At 45.6% G+C, this 18,095-nt stretch overlaps 1 protein-coding gene across 4 annotated transcripts in view; it reads right to left on the bottom strand.

Annotated features, from left to right (window-relative positions):
- The window catches only part of NTF3 (neurotrophin 3), a 67,070-nt gene extending 60,559 nt beyond the window's left edge, over positions 1 to 6,511 (bottom strand). The window contains exon 1 of one of the 4 annotated variants that reach the window (XM_019627084.1): positions 6,325 to 6,511. In XM_019627084.1, coding sequence (XP_019482629.1) covers positions 6,325 to 6,363 — 39 coding nt within the window. In that variant the 5' untranslated portion in view covers positions 6,364 to 6,511. Of the gene's footprint in view, positions 1 to 1,239; positions 1,278 to 4,473; positions 4,714 to 6,324 lie in introns of those variants that run through there. The other 3 variants (XM_019627087.1, XM_019627085.1, XM_019627086.1) reach the window with 3 other exon arrangements.
- Between the last annotated feature and the right edge of the window lie 11,584 nt (positions 6,512 to 18,095).

The raw sequence follows: 18,095 nt of genomic DNA, 5'->3' as shown, positions 1-18,095 counted from the left end.
TTCATTTTGGAGTCTGCACAGCTCATGTTAAAGAATAGGACAATGTCTATCTCTGATAACTAATAACATTGGGTTTGGGCCACCTTTCTTATGAATAGTTCAAAGACCTTTCATGAATACAGATTTCCATCAAGTATAATCTAGGTTTGGCTGCCTCCATTTTATGGATGAGTAAACTGAGGCAGTTATAGAAAGTTCTATTTACACAGTGGGTAAGCAGTAGACACGCAGAGGGCATTAAGACTATTTTACCAAATTGCACTGTTGGGGGGAAGAGGTACAGGTCCCAGTTTTACAATGGTTCACATACATGCTAGCACCTGCAGTGGATTACACTTCATCTCGGTGCAAAGCTTTGTACTCCTAAGCACACCAAGCTTTGGTTGGGGGGAAGCAGAGTGAATTTTGCTCCTTACTGAGGCATCACAAACATTGCCATTTTACAAAAGATGAAACAAAACAGAGGATCAGAGAGGTGAGAAAACTTTCCCAAAGTCACACTGCTCCACAGGGGCAGAGTGGGACTACAATAATGCATTTCCCATGGAGAGTCACACCCTCAAAAATATCTGTCACCAGGTCTTCTGACCAATGGTCAAACCCTTTATCAATTCTCTCTGACATAAGTGAATTTCCCCTAAAAATAAGGCCGAATGTCAAAATGGCATTGCTATAATTTCATGAATTCAAGAATGTCATGAGTCAAAAAAGTCCCCCCAAGCATGTGCCCTCACAAGATTAGAACCTAATAGATGAGGTCTCCTGTCACCTGGTCCAGACAAGCAAGTATGTGCAAGCAAAGCACACCTCTCCCTGCTCTGATCTATTTACCTCACTAGCCCTGTCAGGGTACAAACCCAACCACCATCATGTTCCTCTCACTTCCCGAAGGCTCCCAAGCCTACAGACCTTCTTTTTTCTATGTTTTCAACTTAAGATGCACATCTGAGCAGCCAAGATGATTTTCGTCCTTCCTCAGACACACAGAATTCCTGCAAAAACATACACCCACCTCCTCACAAAAGCCAGAACATACACTCCTTCTATTCTCCTAGCTAGGTTTCTCGGAGTTACTTAACTCCAGCCCCATTATGTGTCACACACACACACACACACACACACACACACACACACACACACACACACACACACCCCAGGTTAGTTTTATTCTCATGGCCCAGAAAACATCAAAAACTAACAAACACTCCCAACCCTCATCTTCCCTGATCACTGCTTTACCCTTCTCCAGGTCCACATAGCAAGTCTTGTTTCTGCTGGTAAACAGGCACTCTCAAACTCACTCCTCAATGGGAACCCGCGTTCTGGCCTAGGCTGTGGCCCAGCCCCTGGAGTTCTCAGTCCACACCCCCTATAAGAAACAGTAATATGCTTTAGCTCCCTCCCCAGCGCACAAAACTATACATCGTCCCGATCTTGAGGCCCTCTTTTTACAAAACCACAGATATATTTCAAGACAGCTTCCCTTTGGCCCCCAAGATCCATAAACATCTCAAAAAACTGAATTATAGTTTTTGAAGAAACCTCAACTAGCGTTGAGCTGGCCTCATTCCTCCTGACAAAATCGCAGCAGTGAGCTGTGCCCCAAGAAAGAATTTTTCCAGGGCACTGCTCCGTGGCCCAGGACCCAGCCATGGGCTAAGCATCCAGTAGTCATTCCATAAATTTTAATTGATAATCAATATGAATTGGTGACAGTGAATTCCTCTATTAAATAAGAAACCCATTATACAGCATAATACAGCATGCATCTCTGCCGCTAGGTATGCAAAACATAGTCCTCCAGCCATTCCACTCCTATGCACACATCTTCCCTGACCCCACCAGGTGCCAACACACAGGACTTTTCCTCTTAAATGCACATCCCTCATTCTAAGCCTTCTCCAGTTCCCTCCTCTCTGGGGAGCTGGGGAGAGGGAGAAGGCAAAAACCAGCCCAGCACCCTTCCCTAACAAGCCTTTCCATAATGAGTAGCTGAGCCCACTCTTTTCTATCCCCCACATACTCCAGTGTCATCCCAGCCAAACTTCCCGGCTCACACTCATAAAGTTCACACTCTGCTCTCCTTAGATAATCTTTCCCCGCCCCCACACATATCCCTTTGGTAATCCTCAGCGGCCCAACCTTCCAGGCTCCTCCACCTTTCACTCCCACACGCAGCCCAGCCGCCCTCCCACACCACACCCACTCCATGTGTCTGTGCAGGCATGCACAAGCCATCTGTCTTCAACACACTGTACCTCTCCTCCTGCTCTGACACCCTTCGCAGGCACAGATTTCTCATTAGCTACACCTATGTTCCCACATGCTCTCATCTCCTGCTAGTCACACATATGCCCATCACACATACTCCTCAGAAACACCTCCACGGCACACAGGGCAGAACGGAGCTCCTGCTCTCTGGCCACACACGCCCCCCAACCCAGCCCCCATACACGGCCTCATGCAGAGACTTTCCATCATGCACCTCCTTCCCTGAGGGAACAGAGCACCCCAGGGTCCGGACTTCCAGCTACAACGCAGTCCTCACCAACACACTCCCCACTGCAGCCCTCTCTCCCCGTCTTCCTCTTTTCTTCCAACACTGTTCACAGAGCCTTTCTTTTCATCTGCCCCCACTTCCAAAGTCGTACCCAGGTCTCAGTGTTCCAGCCCAAGGCAGAGGCTGCTGGATTTTGTCCCCTGAATTCTACCGCTCAACTTTCTTTGTGCAACATGTCAGGAAGGAACTGGGGGGGGGGGGGGGGGGGGGCGGGCAGACTGAGCGCGGGGAAAGCAGTACCCTCGGAAAAGTTCCCTCTCTGTTACCCCTGTCCCCATCCTGACGTTCAGGGTAGAGGGCTTAGATGTTTTTCTTGCTCTCTGTTCTGTAGGTTGGGAGAGGGTATTTCTTTATTAAAAAGCAGGTAGCAGAGCACCTTCTTGAATCGGCTGAGTTGCAAACATCAGACTCCAGGAGTGACACCCACCCTCTTTTGGTTCCGCCTCCCCCCCCCCAGCTCCCGCCCCCTTGTTCTTCACACACATAAACAAGTCCACGGGGCGCAGGCTCCCAGCTCTCCAGCTGAGCCCAGCTAGCGTTCAGGCTGCTTCTAGGCAGCCGGCTCAGCTCACGCTCTGAACCTGCCGCCCGCCGCCAGAGGTCGAGATCAGGCGGTCGGGATCCGAGTTTTTCTCCACCTGGAATGCCCCCGAGCCACGGATCCAATGATAGGGATCCTCACTAGTCGGCGCAGGGGTTTCAGTTCCGCGCATTTGAAGCGCGGAAGAGGAACGCAGCAGCCAAGCTCCCTCCAAGAAGCGGCGCCTCCTCGCCGCGCACCCACTCGTGCCCCAAAGTAATAAGCAGAGTCCCCCCCATCGCACCCCCGGGCCCTCTTTTCCCGAACTTTAAACTCCCAAGCGCCCCAAATTTCATGAGGAGTATTAATAGAGCTCTGGGGCAATGGAGCCAGTTGGACCTTTGTGGGCTCTTTTAACCGCGACCTCGCTCCGCGGGTTCCCGGGTCTCCCAGCCTTCCCACAACACCGTCTCAAATTCCTAGAGCTGACTGGGAGAAACTTCAAGGAAGTCCCCAGGGATGTCCCGGTCCCCCGTGCCCGCCGCTCCCCGGCGGGGTCCCAGATGCTCCGGCCGCGCAAGGAGCTCCAACATCTGCGCAGAGACAAGGAGTAGGGGTAGCCGTGGGGTGGGCGCTGGGTGTGGGGTCGTTTCCGAGAAAAGCTTTCGGCGGAGGCAGGGCGCTCCAGAGCAGGTACTCCGCGCCCGGCAAGGCGTCTCATTCCCCAACCTGGGAAGCGAACCCCTAGGTCCGGAGCTCCGAGTCCCCTCCCCCAGCCCACGCCCCGGCCGGGGCAAGGGGAGGTGTGCGGAGAACTCCTAGCGGCTGGGAGCCCCGCGCTGGGCGCGTGCCGGGGAGTGGCGGCGGCACCTCGTCTCGTCCCTGCCCGGAATCTGCCTGCCACCCCCTTTTGTTACAGGATGCGCGGGGAGCCTTCTCTGAAGGCGCACACGCGTATGTTGGGGAGTTGGGGCGGGGGAGGGGGTTGGCGGTTCTGCTGAATCCTTTCCCTGCCCTTCCGTCGTCCCCATTTCCCCTCGCCTCCGCCCCCCGTTTCCAATCCAGGTCCCTTAAACCTGATCACTTTCCCAGATAGTGGGTGGTTTCTCGGGCAGCCGAGGGATGAGAGAGGAGGTGAGGAGGAGTGTGTGTGTGTGTGTGTGTGTGTGTGTGTGTGTGTGTGTGTGTGTGGCGGGGGGCGGTTGTGGTTGCGCCTCGGTCCGGCCGATCCCAACACAAACTTCGGAGAAGGCACAAGCCCGGGAAAGTGAGTGCAGCGCGATGGGGGTGGGGCGGGGTGCGGAGTTGGAGCCCCTGCGTTACTCCACTGGAAAAAACCCACTAGGCCCCCCAACCCCGAACCTGCCCACCCAACGTGCCCGCCTCCCCTTACCGTGGCAGAAGTAACCATGGCATCCGTGTGACTGTTTCCAGGGACGTCGACATGAAGAGAAAGGTAGACGCAAGCTCGGTCATTCAAAGTCTCCCCCACCCCGCCGCCGCCACTACCCAGCAGGGGGAAAAAATAGAAGAAGAAAGAAAGAAAAGGGAGAAAAGTAGTTGCGCCGGGCTCTCTCGCGGGGCCGCGCGCGGAGCTGTTCGGTAGGGAGAGGAGCCTTCAACTCTGAGTCCCGTGAACATAATCTGCGCGGTTATAACCAGCCAACCCAGCCAGATGGCTCCGCGCTCAGCGCCTTAACCCCTTACGCGCCACGCCGTCCGCCCCCGCGGTCGGCCCGCGGCGACTCGCGGGCCTGCTCCCCAGCGCCCCTCAGACATGGTTCTGGGGGCCAGCAGGGGGACGGGGTCATTTCTCCTAGCCCTTCTTAAAGAAAAACACGAAAAACTTCCAAACGAGTAGTCTGCTTCAGTCTCCCCCTTGATTTCCCTTTTAGAGATCCAGGAAAAAACGAAATATTCAACTTTTCACTACATTTTACATGTTAACATCTTCAGCTTGTCTTATTTGTTGTTTTTCTTTAATTTTTTTTTTTAATTAAGATTTCCTTTACTAGGCAGAAGGGCCTTTCTTGCCCCCTTTCTCTGGGCAGCTTGGGTCTAATGTGTGAACTCCTTCTCCAAACCTTAGACCCTTCCAGTTCCAGATCTCTCCCCACCCCCTATCAAGCCCACCCGTCACTCCTTCCCCCACCTCCCAACACGAACACGCCCAAGGACAATCGCTCCCCTGCGCGCTCGCTGCTGCTCCTGGGGACCAGCACCCTGGGCGCTGTGCAGGCGGTAGGGAGATCAAGTCAGAGTGGTATTGGGGGAGGGAGGGTCGGGGGTCAGCAGGACCAAGGAGGGTGTGTGTGTGTGTGTGTGTGTGTGTGTGTGTGTGTGTGTGTGTGTGTGTGTGTTTGCGTGAGCGTGAGCGTGAAGGGAGAGGAGGATGGGTCGGAGCCTCCCACTTCACCCAGCCTCCCAACTTCTAAGCCCCTTCCTTCCAAACTAGGATCCGGCCCTGCAACTGAGCACCCGCCCAGCACCCACCAGTCTGCACGCGGGGACAGCGCTAGAAGCAGAAAAGGCAAGAAACTGACAGACCTCTTCGTAGACCTCGGAAAGTAGTGACGCTCACTTCCCCACCGGTAGATTTTTTTTCCCAAGAACGGAGTCGCGAGGTGGAGGGGGGGCAAAATCTCTTATTTTGGGACAATTTTAACTTCCAATTAGACCCCACTTGTTCTGAGATCGTTCTCTCTAAATTTACCGAGTTAAGTCATCTTGCTTTCGTCCATTTGCCATGGAGAGAAGTGGGGGTGGGGTGGGGGGGAATGTCACTTAAGGGACAACGAGAAATCCAGAGAGCCTCAGAGCAGAATTTTGCGCTCCCGCGGCCCTCCTCCTCTGCCCCCCGGGTCGTGGCGTGGCAGACCTCACCCCCAAGCCCCCCACCTCGTCCTCCCTGGGCTCCCATCTCAGCCACTCCTCACCCCACCTCTAGCCAGGACCTCTTGACTCACGCGGGGTTGGAGTAGGGAGGTGTGAGTACATACCCGTCTCCTCTCTGCCCTATCATTCCAGGTGTCGAATAAGCACCCCACTCTATGTTTCAGCTAGGGTCCAGGTTAAAAAAAATCCACATTCCTTTGACTTGTTTGAAAATTTGGTCAAACACCGAGAAGCACCGTCACTGTGCCTACTAGATCAGGCCGAACCCCACGTCGAGAGAGGCTGCGGGGTCCGAGGGAAGATAAGAAGGGGTGGGGAGTCTGGGGGCTGCGTACTAGATAGATTGTACCTGCCTCATCATTATCCTGGCTGATGGAGGCTGCCACATCGAAAACTGCCCGAAGCGCCCACCGAGGGCCAGGGGCGGCACCGCCCACGGTCCCCGGGAAGAATAGGATTGTCTTTCAGTGCCTCCCTCACCGAGGTCCTCCTCCTGGCCAGGTTAGGCTGCCGCGTTGTTCCCTCCACCCGGTACGAAGCACCGTGAAGGTTGGATTGGGCGTGCTCTGTTAGGTTCTGGTTTTCTCCCTCTGCTCTGGCCCGCCTCTTTGCCCTCCCTCACTTCCCGATCTGGCCTCCCCAACTTCTCCCCACCCCCACTCCTTGCAAAAGGGGAGATCCGGGCCCCCGTTTCAGCTCCACGGGCCAAGTTCTAGGGTCTCCTTTCTCTAGCTGCAGGTCCTGCGGTAACCCGAAGATGGCAGGGAAAGAGATGGTTGGCTTCTGCTGCAGTGAGGAATGGGTTAAAAACATGTGCGGGCTGATCGGCCTGCAGCTCCTCGGTCACTAGCAGTGTAGAGGGAGGAGGGGAAGGGACGGGGCAAACCTAAATTTGAAAAATCCGAAGTAAAAAAAGAAGAGAAGGCAGCAGTGAGTTTAAGGCCAGAATTTGTTCTGCAGATGGCGGTCACTGACTGGCCACCTCACTTTGCCAGGACCTTGGCGATCACAGGAAGCGTTTGTATTGTTTCCCGACTGCAGGGGTTTTGTCCTGAGCTGGTGGGTCTGTCTTTGCGTGCAATCAACACGCCTTGTAATATGAGAGGTGACACCTTAATCTTGCCAAATATGTGTGGTGCCTTTGGAAGAGGGGGGGAGTAGTGGGGGAGAAGGGGGCGGGGCTGAGGGAAGGAGAGAGCAAGAGGGAGAGAACCAGGCAGAAGCAGAGAGTGAAAAATCCACTTTTCTCGCTTTTTCCCAAATGGACGGCCAGTGGCCCTTTCTTCCGTGGGAGAAATTCTTCAGGCACGCTCCCTCGAACAGGCACCATACCCTCTCCTTTACGGTTTCCCTTTCTATTGTACTTCAGAGGTAAAGGCTCTCTTCTGCCCTCTAAGGAAGACAAGGGACCGATGCCCACATCCTCCTTTTTTGGCTTCCAAGAGGCTGGCCAGGTGATAGAAGAGGGTGACCAGAAAAAGGAGTAGAAAGGTGTATTTTTTTTTAAAGATAGAATACAAGATTATTGTATGTAGTAGAGAGTCATTTTGGAATTGCTGGACGTTGTGACTTCCTAAATAGAGAAAGATACTAGTGGTATAGATAGCTAAAGCAAAGAACAGAACTGGGAAGTCAGCTGGTGAGCTCATGCCCTACAGACAATGCTGGGTATGGACGCCCATCATCCAGAACTAGGGTTTTTTTTTGTTTGTTTGTTTGTTTTTGATTAGGTGGGTAATCGCCTCTCTCCAAGTTGATTCTGTGGTGAAGGCCTTGGCTGTCCATGTGTTGACTGTATTTTTAGGTTGCTGAACTTTCTTTTTCTCCCTGCTGCATCTGAGCGTAAGGCCCTGACTCCCAAAAGTGGTTTGTGACTGTAGAAACCAGATCTAGTGGTGGAAAGCCCCCTTTAAAACTCTCTCCTAAAGCAAATTTCTAGAGGTCGGCTTTCTGCCCACCCCTTATCTTTTGCAATAGCACCACTCTGTGGTTGAAACACTGAACAGAAACAAAATGGAAATGCTGGGAAGAATTTGAAAAACAGCATTTATCTACTTGATGTTTCAGTTAAGTGGACTGGGTGTTGGGGACAGTAGCAGCATGTGGTTCATTCACTGGGCCATGTTGACCCAGGAAATGAGAGAATTGGGCTGAATGGCCTCCAAGGACCCTTTCCACTGTGTCCGTCTTGGCAAAAACGAGCCTCGTTATTTCCCCGGCGATCATAGAGCTAGCCTGGAAGGTTTGCCTTCTCTTATTGGTTTCCTTTTTCCTGTCATTGAGAGTGCTAAGCTATACTCCACACCTTAGCTGAGCCTCAAATATTTGCAAGTTGCCTCTTCTGCTGCTGGAGGGCACTGTGGAGAAGTCTGCCAGCATGGTTGCAGCTACTTTTTTGCTCCCTCGTCCATCCATCCCCGCCCCCAGTCACCCAGACAGCTGCTTCAGCTGATGGAGCCCAAGAGTCTGTGTTTCTGAAACAATTAAATTGAGTGGGAAAGGTGTTTGCATGGGGACTGGGAATTTAAGAGTCAGGAGAGGCTGTACGCTACCTTAGCACCTGGCACGCAAACGATTCCTGGCTGCCCACCCATTACTACATACACGCGTACTCACTGCAGCATTAAGAGCCAACAGTCACACCAGCTATCATGCCAATTAGCAACTCCGCCCAAATGCCCTCACGAGTCCGGTGTGAAGCATTATTCTTTTTTTTTTCAAAGTGGGTGCAGTGTCCACAGACACTGTGACTAGTCTGTTTATTCAGCAAGCCCTGTCTTCTCTAAAATGTGTATCATCTCAAGAAAGCACAGCTTTGCTGTTCTCAGCATTGATCTCTAAACAGAGCCAGGATACTCTTAGCCTCTCTGTCCCCACCCTACATGTAATAGTTGAGAACACCGAGGCTGGGGCCTCTTAGTGACTTTCTCCAGGGAAATAGAAAAAAAATGTAGTAACAGATCAGGAGCTAGCACTCACTGAAAGAGTGGGTTTGGGAGTCATACAAACCTGGGTTCTGCCTTCTTCGCCTAGTCACTGTGTGTCTTCGGACAGGTTCCTGAACTTCTCAGAAGCCATCTGTAATTGTCCGAAACAACGCTAACCTCATAGAATGATGAGGACTGAATGAACTAGCTTATTTAAAACACTCAACACACTGCCTGACACCATGTAAGCATTAACTCCCGACCTAATGGTCCCTAAGCTGGAAACACGGCCACTCCACTAGTGAGGGATCTCACCCTTTAGAAAGAAGCTTGACTCTGGAATGTCCTGTTTGTTATTTGTAAGCCATCAAACATTTCATCTCCTTAGTGTAAATTCATGGGTATGTATTTTCCCCTTTGGACACAGACAGAAAGAAATTAGCAGAATGCAGTACTGGACATATTTAGAATTTATATAGATCCCGAATGTGGACCTCAAAGAGCAGGAAAAGCAGAAAGGAAGGATTTCAAAATTTCATCTTATTCATTCTCTGCCTCTAAGGCAGAACCGCCTCATCACTTAAAAGGAAATTCCACCATGTCCTTCAACTCTTAACAGATTGCCTAGTATATTACTGGTTTGTTGTTATTGCTAATTATGTTCTAGGGCTTACATTGAACAATAAAACGAATTACATCGAACAACTGTGGATCAACTCATTTTGTGAAATAGCATACATATTCGTAATTATGATTCAAGAAATTACCCATAATGACAGCAGGAAGGTATGTATTCTTACCACACAGGTAGATATAGAAATCATAATAAAGTCTCCAATTTCACCAGTCATGACATGAATTCCTAACCACTCTATAAATTAACTTTATGCTGCACCAAACTCCACTCATAAAAAAAATGACATTAAGGTTTCCTAGGTAACTAATGCATTTCCAAAGGGAATAGGCCTCAGGAGACAAAGAGGGCAGGGAAAAGGGTGGAGGTGGGGAAGGGAAGAAAAAGGAAAAAAACATTAGATTAGACCCATGTGACATAAACAAAATATTTCATGGGGAAGAACTCATAAAGTTTTATTACCTGGGTTCGACATAGATATGGCACTGCCATGAATTCCATCTTCAGACAATAAAATACTCAATAGGCTATCCCCCTCTCATCATGCATACCAGCATTTCATATTTCAGGTTCAGACTTACAAACGTTGGGAGGAGTCTCCCTTCCATGCATCGGACGAACTGTGTCCACTCCCCAGCCAGCTGTTTCCTGAGCCCTCCACAGTTGCATTTAGACATAACTGAATGTTGAAAAACAAGGTCCATCTGGCTATTTCAAAATATGCAGATGCTTTTGATCTTAGAGACTCTGAGAACCTTTGGAGCAGGTCTGTTAGCCTCACAAGAAGGCTGGGGCCCGAGGGCTGAACTAACAGGGTTCAGGTCCAGTTTCTAAGCCCCCCGCGTGGTAGACCTCTCACTGTAGCTTCCTTCATCTGGGGAAGGGTCTGCATGCTAAACATTGAATGCTTAGGAGGAAATGGAAGGTGGTAGATGGAGCTTAGGCTCCAATTTATGCTGTAAGAACGCTGAGTAATCGTGAAAGGCAATGCTATCCAGAGAATGATTAGGGAGCTGGAGACAGGGAGGCTCGAGAATGGAGAGTTAGAGGTGTCACTGCTTTGGGAGCTAGGGAAATCCCGCAACTTCTCAGTTCTTTGGTTTTACCATGTGTGAAAGGGGCTTACCCTTATTTTCTTGTAAAACTGGGCATATAATTAAGGAAACAAAGAAACACAGTAATTTGTATACAGTTGGGAGTTTTTTGTTATCTGCCCTCCTCCACCTTCAGGAGCCTGAGTGACATCTCTGAGTGAGAGCTCCATCTGATTACAAGCTACAGCCAGATGACTTCTCTATGCAAAGCATGATGGCAACTTTCCGAGTTTCCCTGCTGATTCCATGGCAACAGTGTTCCTACCCATCGCTACTGGGGCAGTCAGTGTGAGTGGAGCCTGTCTTTTGCACTTTCTGTGGCCTGCTGGAAAAAGGACAGAAGATGCAAGTTCATGGCTGAAGAAACCAACTGGGGAACCAGTGCTGTTTCCATCACACAGTTCCTTCCATTGGGTATCAAAGTCTGTGGGGATTTATCTCCGGTTGGGGACTTGGAGTGGGATATTAAGGATTAGAAAAATCTCCTAGCCATTCCCTCCATTTACTACCCATACCGGGTAATAAGAGGTGGGGAACATCCGGGAAGTAAATGTATAGCAATACAAATGTGCAGTTTCCCAAGGATTTAAGGCTAAGTAGGGTGGGAACTCAGGTCTCCTTACCCTTAATCAGGAGGGTAGCCATGTGTATGACAGTGACATTAATAACATATCCTATGAGTACTCGTCTCCTATACATCTCTCCTCAGAATTTGAGGCTGGGGGAACATAGCAAAGGTCACTTTATCCATCCTCCTGCCCCCAAGACCAATCCTCACTTCCCACTGACAAGATAGGTGTGACGTGTGTGGGGTGGGGTGGAAGGCAAAGGTTCATCCTATTATCCACGTCTTCTTGAAAACATTCTTCTCTCCACTCCAGTGGTCTAGGAAAATGAAGGAAAGAGTGATTATCACTGAGTCTTTCACTTCAAAGACCTTGTGCCTCAAGTTTCCACAAAACACCGAAAAGAAGTTTTAACAGTTTGTGGGGGCCAAGGAAAGCTGAGTTCAAGCTAAATTAAGCTTACATACCTTTATGACCTCCCTGCCCCCCCAACATCACAAACATATACAGATAGACACACCCCTGCAGACAACTCAGCTGATGGTTTGCTATATTTACCAATCAGTTCACTGACAGCTCTGCCCCTGTTCCCACCCTGAGAGCAGGCTGTCCTCAGGGCCCCACTCAGAATGCAGATAATGCTCAAACAACAAAGAGTACCCAAGCCGGGGTCTCCCAGAACCATAAGCTCCCAGCACAGGAAGGAATGTTAGCAGGTGGGAGCTTTCTTCACAGATAATCATCGTCATCACCATCATCATCATCACCACAGGTAGCATTTATTGAGTCTTACTGAGAGCCAGGTACTGTTAATAATAGTAGCATTATATGTTTTAAGCACTGTGTTTGTGTACATATTTACACATGTGTGTGCATGTGTGTACATATATCATCACACGTGTGTTTGTATATATAGATCTCTCTATATATGTATATAATATATATATATATATATATATATTACACACACACACACACAGGCATACACACTGGCCTTAGTGCTAGACTAGGAGACAGAATTCATGTCTGAGCTCCTGTGTGATCTTAGTCCAGTTACCTTCTTAGACCCCAATTTTTTAAATCTGTAAAGTGGAGATCATAATAGTACAGATTTTAAAAACTGAGGCATGAAGAGTTTACATGACCTGCCCAAGGATACATGGGTGTGAATGAGTGGCAAAACAGACCACCAGTTCCTGCTGCACCATCCAACCTTGAGAGGGTGGCATTTTTACAGCTGAGGAAGCCGAGACCTAGGAGGGGATAAGCAGCTCACCTACGATCATTCAGAGGACCTCAAGCGTGAGCCAGGTTTTCTGTCTCTAGTCCAGGGCTAAGACCAGCAGTAGCAACATTGCAATATCCATCGAGTCAATTCTTCTGAGCTCAAGATTGTCCTAGGTAGTGAGAGATGGAGTGAAAAGGAGGATGGAGTAGATTAGGATCGGGTCCATCTCTGGGCCCGTTGTGTTCCATTCTAATAGAATGTAACTCACACAAGAACGGTGACTTGGTACATAGCAGAAGGACCGAGTTCAGCACCTACCCATCTCCTCGGCAGGTTTCTTTGTCAGAACTCACCTATAAGACTACATGACAGCCTTGGGTAAGAGAGCTCCCATGAGCAGCAGGGCAAAGCCACACAGTGCCAAGTTACTAAGAGATTCTTCCAAGGGGGCAGGCCATTGGCTTGGTTCCAAAGATTAAAAGGCCTCTTATCAAATCGACTAGTGTTTGCAGCATCAAGATATACAGGGGAAAAGTTGAGCCTTGAGTCCCTAATAAGTAGTAAGTCTGTAAATGCCCACTCAGAAACTATGGAACCCTGAATTAGAACATTATGGGCAATTGATGTTTTGTTACATATGTTTCATTTGAATCCCATCCAGTCGCAAATGTACATTCATGCAAATGTCTCTTCCTCTAGCACAGACATAGACTTAAATGCCACTTAGAGCTCAGACTCAGCAGGCAAGCCAGCATTCAAAGCCTGCTTGTGAATGAGCTTTAAAATCAGGAGCTGCTGCCAAGATAGTAATCATGAGGCATCAGATTTGTATTTCATTGCTCCACCACGTCCAGCCTCTCTGCCTCCAAAGCAGGATAACAGAATTCCAGTGGTCCTTCTCCCACTGAAGAGGTCTTTTGCCTCAAGTTTTCAACCATGAGTCCAAAGACAGAAATTGCCTCCTTTGGAGCAAATAGAAAGACTAACATTACAAATGATGACTGTAATTATCTTTCCACCCGTTTCAATCCCCTCAGCTGACTCCATGGACACTTTAAAAGTAAAGTAAATACAAGAGGTATACAACACAGTTGGAAATAGCCTTCTCTATGTAGAAATTAATAAGCCAAAAACGGAGTCTTTTCCGCATGGTTAAGATGAGAATGGAATTATAATTGGCAGGAGAGTCACAGTATGGATCACTGGTCCACACTCCATATCTCAAATTGGGAAACAGAGACTGGAGGCAATACAGAATCAATGAATGAATGACTTAACATTGTTTCAGAGCTGGAAGGTGCCTGAGATTCTCCTAGTCAAATACCTCTTTTTACAGTGGAAGTTCTTAAGACCCAGGAAAATGAAAGGACTGGCCAGAGATCACACAGATAATGAGACTCACCAGTGACAGTGTGGAACCCAAACATCTGACTTCCAGGATGCTTTTCTTGGTCTACTTTCTTCATATAACCCCAGCGAAGAGACACATCTGCTTTCCCTCCAGAAATGCTATTCCATGTCCCTCTGACTCCTTTCCTACCTTTTCTTCTTTCCTCTATTTTGTTACTTTCTTTAACGGATTTTGATCTTTCATTTCCTTTATTTTGTTCCCATTGTGTACTACTGGCAAAACAAGAGAAAATTAACTTAACATGCTGAAGCAAGGTTTCAGTAGGAACTGGAAAAGAGTTTGAATCACAGGAGAGGTTAAAGGACAGCTTTAAAAGTGAAATTGATACTTTCTCATTTGTGATGACATAGGGTTGGTCCTTTCTGAAGAGAGAGGATTAATTAGATGGACCCTATTTTTCAATAACATTATAGATAACCTTTTAAGATTCCCACCTGAATGAATTTTTCCCCCATATTGTTCTTGTTTTTTTATCTTCTTTCCTTTGTATTAAAGATGGCAAAAGGATCTATTTTACTAACGTTTCTTTGGTAGAATTATTTACTTTTTCTTACACTAAAGCAAAATAAAATAAAACCTAGGGTCAAATTCTTTACTCTCTTATTTACCTCCTAATTCCTTCCTTGTAAAAGAACTGACACCAATATATGTTCTTAACATTATGAATCTCAAGAGCATAGGAGCATCCAATAAATAGGAATTGAAGAGGCCCAGATACCTAGCGGGTCATGATGTAAATGAAAATGTGACTGTTCTGCAAGACTCAGACGGGTAGAATGAGGATTGAATGGGTACAATATACATGAGTGCAAATTTCAAGTCAAGACAAGGGTGATGGTTCTGAACACAGAGAATTTCCAAAAATAGAATCAATTGCCACCATAACTAATAAATTGTTCTCTGTCACTGGCATAGGACCACCTTGAAACAGTGTTGTGGAGGGGTTTCAGATTTGGGTGGGTGGTTGAACAGTTAAGATCCCTTCAAAACTTGAGCTATTACATATCAGTGATCTGGTCACTTTAGCAAGTAGGTACTTTCCCAAAGCATAATGTTTGTTCCACTGATATATTAAGATTATTTTTGGTGGCATGTGGATAAACATTTTCAATTTTAATAGTTATATTTAATTTGCTTTAATGTAACAATTTTATTTATGGTGATACAAAGCTTCCTTTAAAAACACATTTATTGGGGACTTACTTCCTATTCTGGCAGACCAAATTGTAATATAACAACCCTTCCACCAAAAATACCTAGAAAATCTGGAAAAAATATTTTCTAAAACCATCTGAAGTTTCCACTCTATGGTATGGCTGTGTGAGCCCTTTTAGACTAGATAAAAACTATATACTGGGGACCAGAGAATGAATAAAAGCAGGTATATTTTGGAAGGGAGTTGATATTTCAAAAAGGAGAAAAAGATGGGGTGAGTTGGCGGGGGTTTTTTGTTTTTGTTTTTTTTCAGTTTTTAGCTTGAGGGAAGGCCACAGGCTATATGAGGCAGCAAAAACTTATAGATATAGAAGGAGAAATAGACAATTCCCAGTGATAACTTGAGATTTTAATACCCCTGTCCAGGCAATTAGAACAAATATCCAAAATACCAGTACAGACAAAGATGACACTATCAACCACTTTGACTAAATTACTATTTATAGATCTACAGCGACCCAATAAATGCAGAACACACATTCTTATTAAGTACGCGTGGTATATTTAAAAAGATAGACCATATGCTGGGTAATAAAACAAGGCCCATTACATTTAGAGAATGAAATCACACAGAATATATTCTCTGACTACAATGGAGTAATACTAGAAATCCATAACAATAAGAGGTCTAGAAACCCCTAAGCAATTAGAAATTAAATAACACACTTTTAGCTATTCTACTGGTCAAAGAAGGAATCACGTGGGAAAGTAGAAAATATTTTGACCTCTATGATAATGAAAATGCAACATATCAAAATCTCTGGGATGTCTTAGAGGAAAAGTTATAGCTTTAAATGCTTATATTAAAAAGAATAAAGGTCTAAAAATCAATGACCTAAGGTTCTACCTTCAAAACCCAGAAAGAGAAGAGCAAAATAAATCAAAAGTAAGTAGGAAGAAGAAAATAATAAAGATAAGAGAACAAATAGAAATTAATAGAGCCAAAACTTATTCTTTGAAAAGATCAATAAAATTGTCTAGTAAAAGACGTACAACACCTCTCCATAGAAAAGTTACTGCCTAGCTAGGCTGGTGTAGAAAAATGAAAGAGAAAAAAACTACCAGTATCAGTAATGGAAGAGGTATTATCTATCATTCAGGCCCTACTGATGTTAAAAGGAAAACCGGGGACTGTCATGCAAAGAATTTCATGCAATAAATTTAACAACTTAGATAAAGTGGACAAATTATTTGAGCTAGCAAATGGTCAAATAGAATACCTGAATAGCCTTTTATCTATTAGAATAATTGAATTTGTTATCATAAACCTTTCCGCCACTAAAACAATAGGAAAAGATGGCTTCACTGATAAATTCTATCAAAATATAAGGAAGAAACAGCATCAGACTTAAAACACTTCACAAGTTGTTATTTGTGGCCCATATAATGCTAACACAAAACTCTGACAAAGACATTATTTAAAAAAAGAAAGAAAAAAAAGAAAAAGAGTGAAAAAATGAAAGAGATAAAGAGAAAGAAAATTACAGACCAATATCTCTTATGAACATAAATGCAAAAATTCTTAACAAAATGTTAAAAAACAGAATCCAGGAATATATAATATAAACTAAGTGTGTTTATCCCAGTAATTCCAGATCAGTTAACATTTGAAAACAAATCAATATAATTCACTCTATTGATAGAATATAGAAGAAAAATCATAAGATATTTTTAGTAGATTCAGGAAAACCATTTGACAACATTAAATACTTATGCATAATACACACACACACACACACACACAAATAAGAATAAAAGGGAAATTCCTCAATTTGATAAAGGTAATATACAAAATACCTACAACTGACATAATACTTAATGATGAACTTTGAATGCATTTTCCCTAAGGTCAGGAATAAGACAAAGGATACAAATATCTCAGGTATCGCTCAATAGGAAAATGGATAAACAAGCTGTTGTATATTCATAAAATGGAATACTCTTCAGCAATAAAGAAGAACAAATTATGGGTACACACAACAATATGGATGAACTTCAAAAACATTAGATTGAATTAAAGAAGACTTACACAAAATCATATCTTATGTGATGCCATACCTATGAAGTTTTACAACAGGCAAAATAATCTACCGTGTAAAAAAATTATAATAGCTGTTGCCTCTGGGGTGGTGGGAGCAGGAAATGGCTTTAAAGAGGCATGAGTGATAGAGGTTTGGATTATACAGTGATAGCCTGTCACTGAATATAGTGTGATAGAGGCTTGGGTTATACAGTGATGTATGGAGTTATAGAGGTTTCTGGAGGGATAGAGGTTTGGATTATACAGTGTATACATTTGTCAAAATGCAGTCTATGTTCCCTTTAAATATATGCAATTCGTTTTATAAAAATTTTGTGTCTAAAAAAAAGTCTGTAAAACAATATTGAACTCTAGTTAATGAATGCATGCTGACATATTTAAAGGGAAGTGTCCTGAGGGCCTTAATATATTTTATAATGCATCAAAAAATAAGATGGACTGATGGATGGACAGAGTGACAGATAAATGGAGAGACATAAAACAAGCCAATCATGAAAAAATGTAAATTATAGAACCTTGTCTGTAGATACATGGCTGTTCGCTGTTAAATAGTGTAACCTTTTCTTTGTGTCTGAAAATTCCCATAATAAAATGATGAGAAAAAAAGGAAAACAATATGTTTGAAGTAACTGGAGAACTACCATGGTAGCATGAACATGAGTGGACGGAGAAAACGGAAGCACAGAGAAGTGAAACTGATCTTTAGCTCCATGATGCTCTTGAGGCATAATGCTGATTTGTAAGTGGCAGCTGAGAGAATGAAAAACATTTGTATCTAAGAATAAGTCTAGTAAAAGATGTACAACACTGCTGCATAGAAAAGTACAAGACATTATTGAGAGAAATTAAAGGTTTACATAAAGACATATACCATTTTCATGGATTGGACGACTCAATATTATAAAGATGTAACTTCTTTCCAAACTGATTTAATCATCTGATATAACCCTAAATGACAGGAAAATCAATCTCTCTCTCTCTCTCTCTCTCTCTCTCTCTCTCTC

This window comes from Hipposideros armiger, unplaced genomic scaffold, assembly GCF_001890085.2.
Source record: "Hipposideros armiger isolate ML-2016 unplaced genomic scaffold, ASM189008v1 scaffold_706, whole genome shotgun sequence".
NCBI lineage: Eukaryota > Metazoa > Chordata > Mammalia > Chiroptera > Hipposideridae > Hipposideros > Hipposideros armiger.
This window is presented reverse-complemented; position numbering and strand designations above follow the sequence as displayed.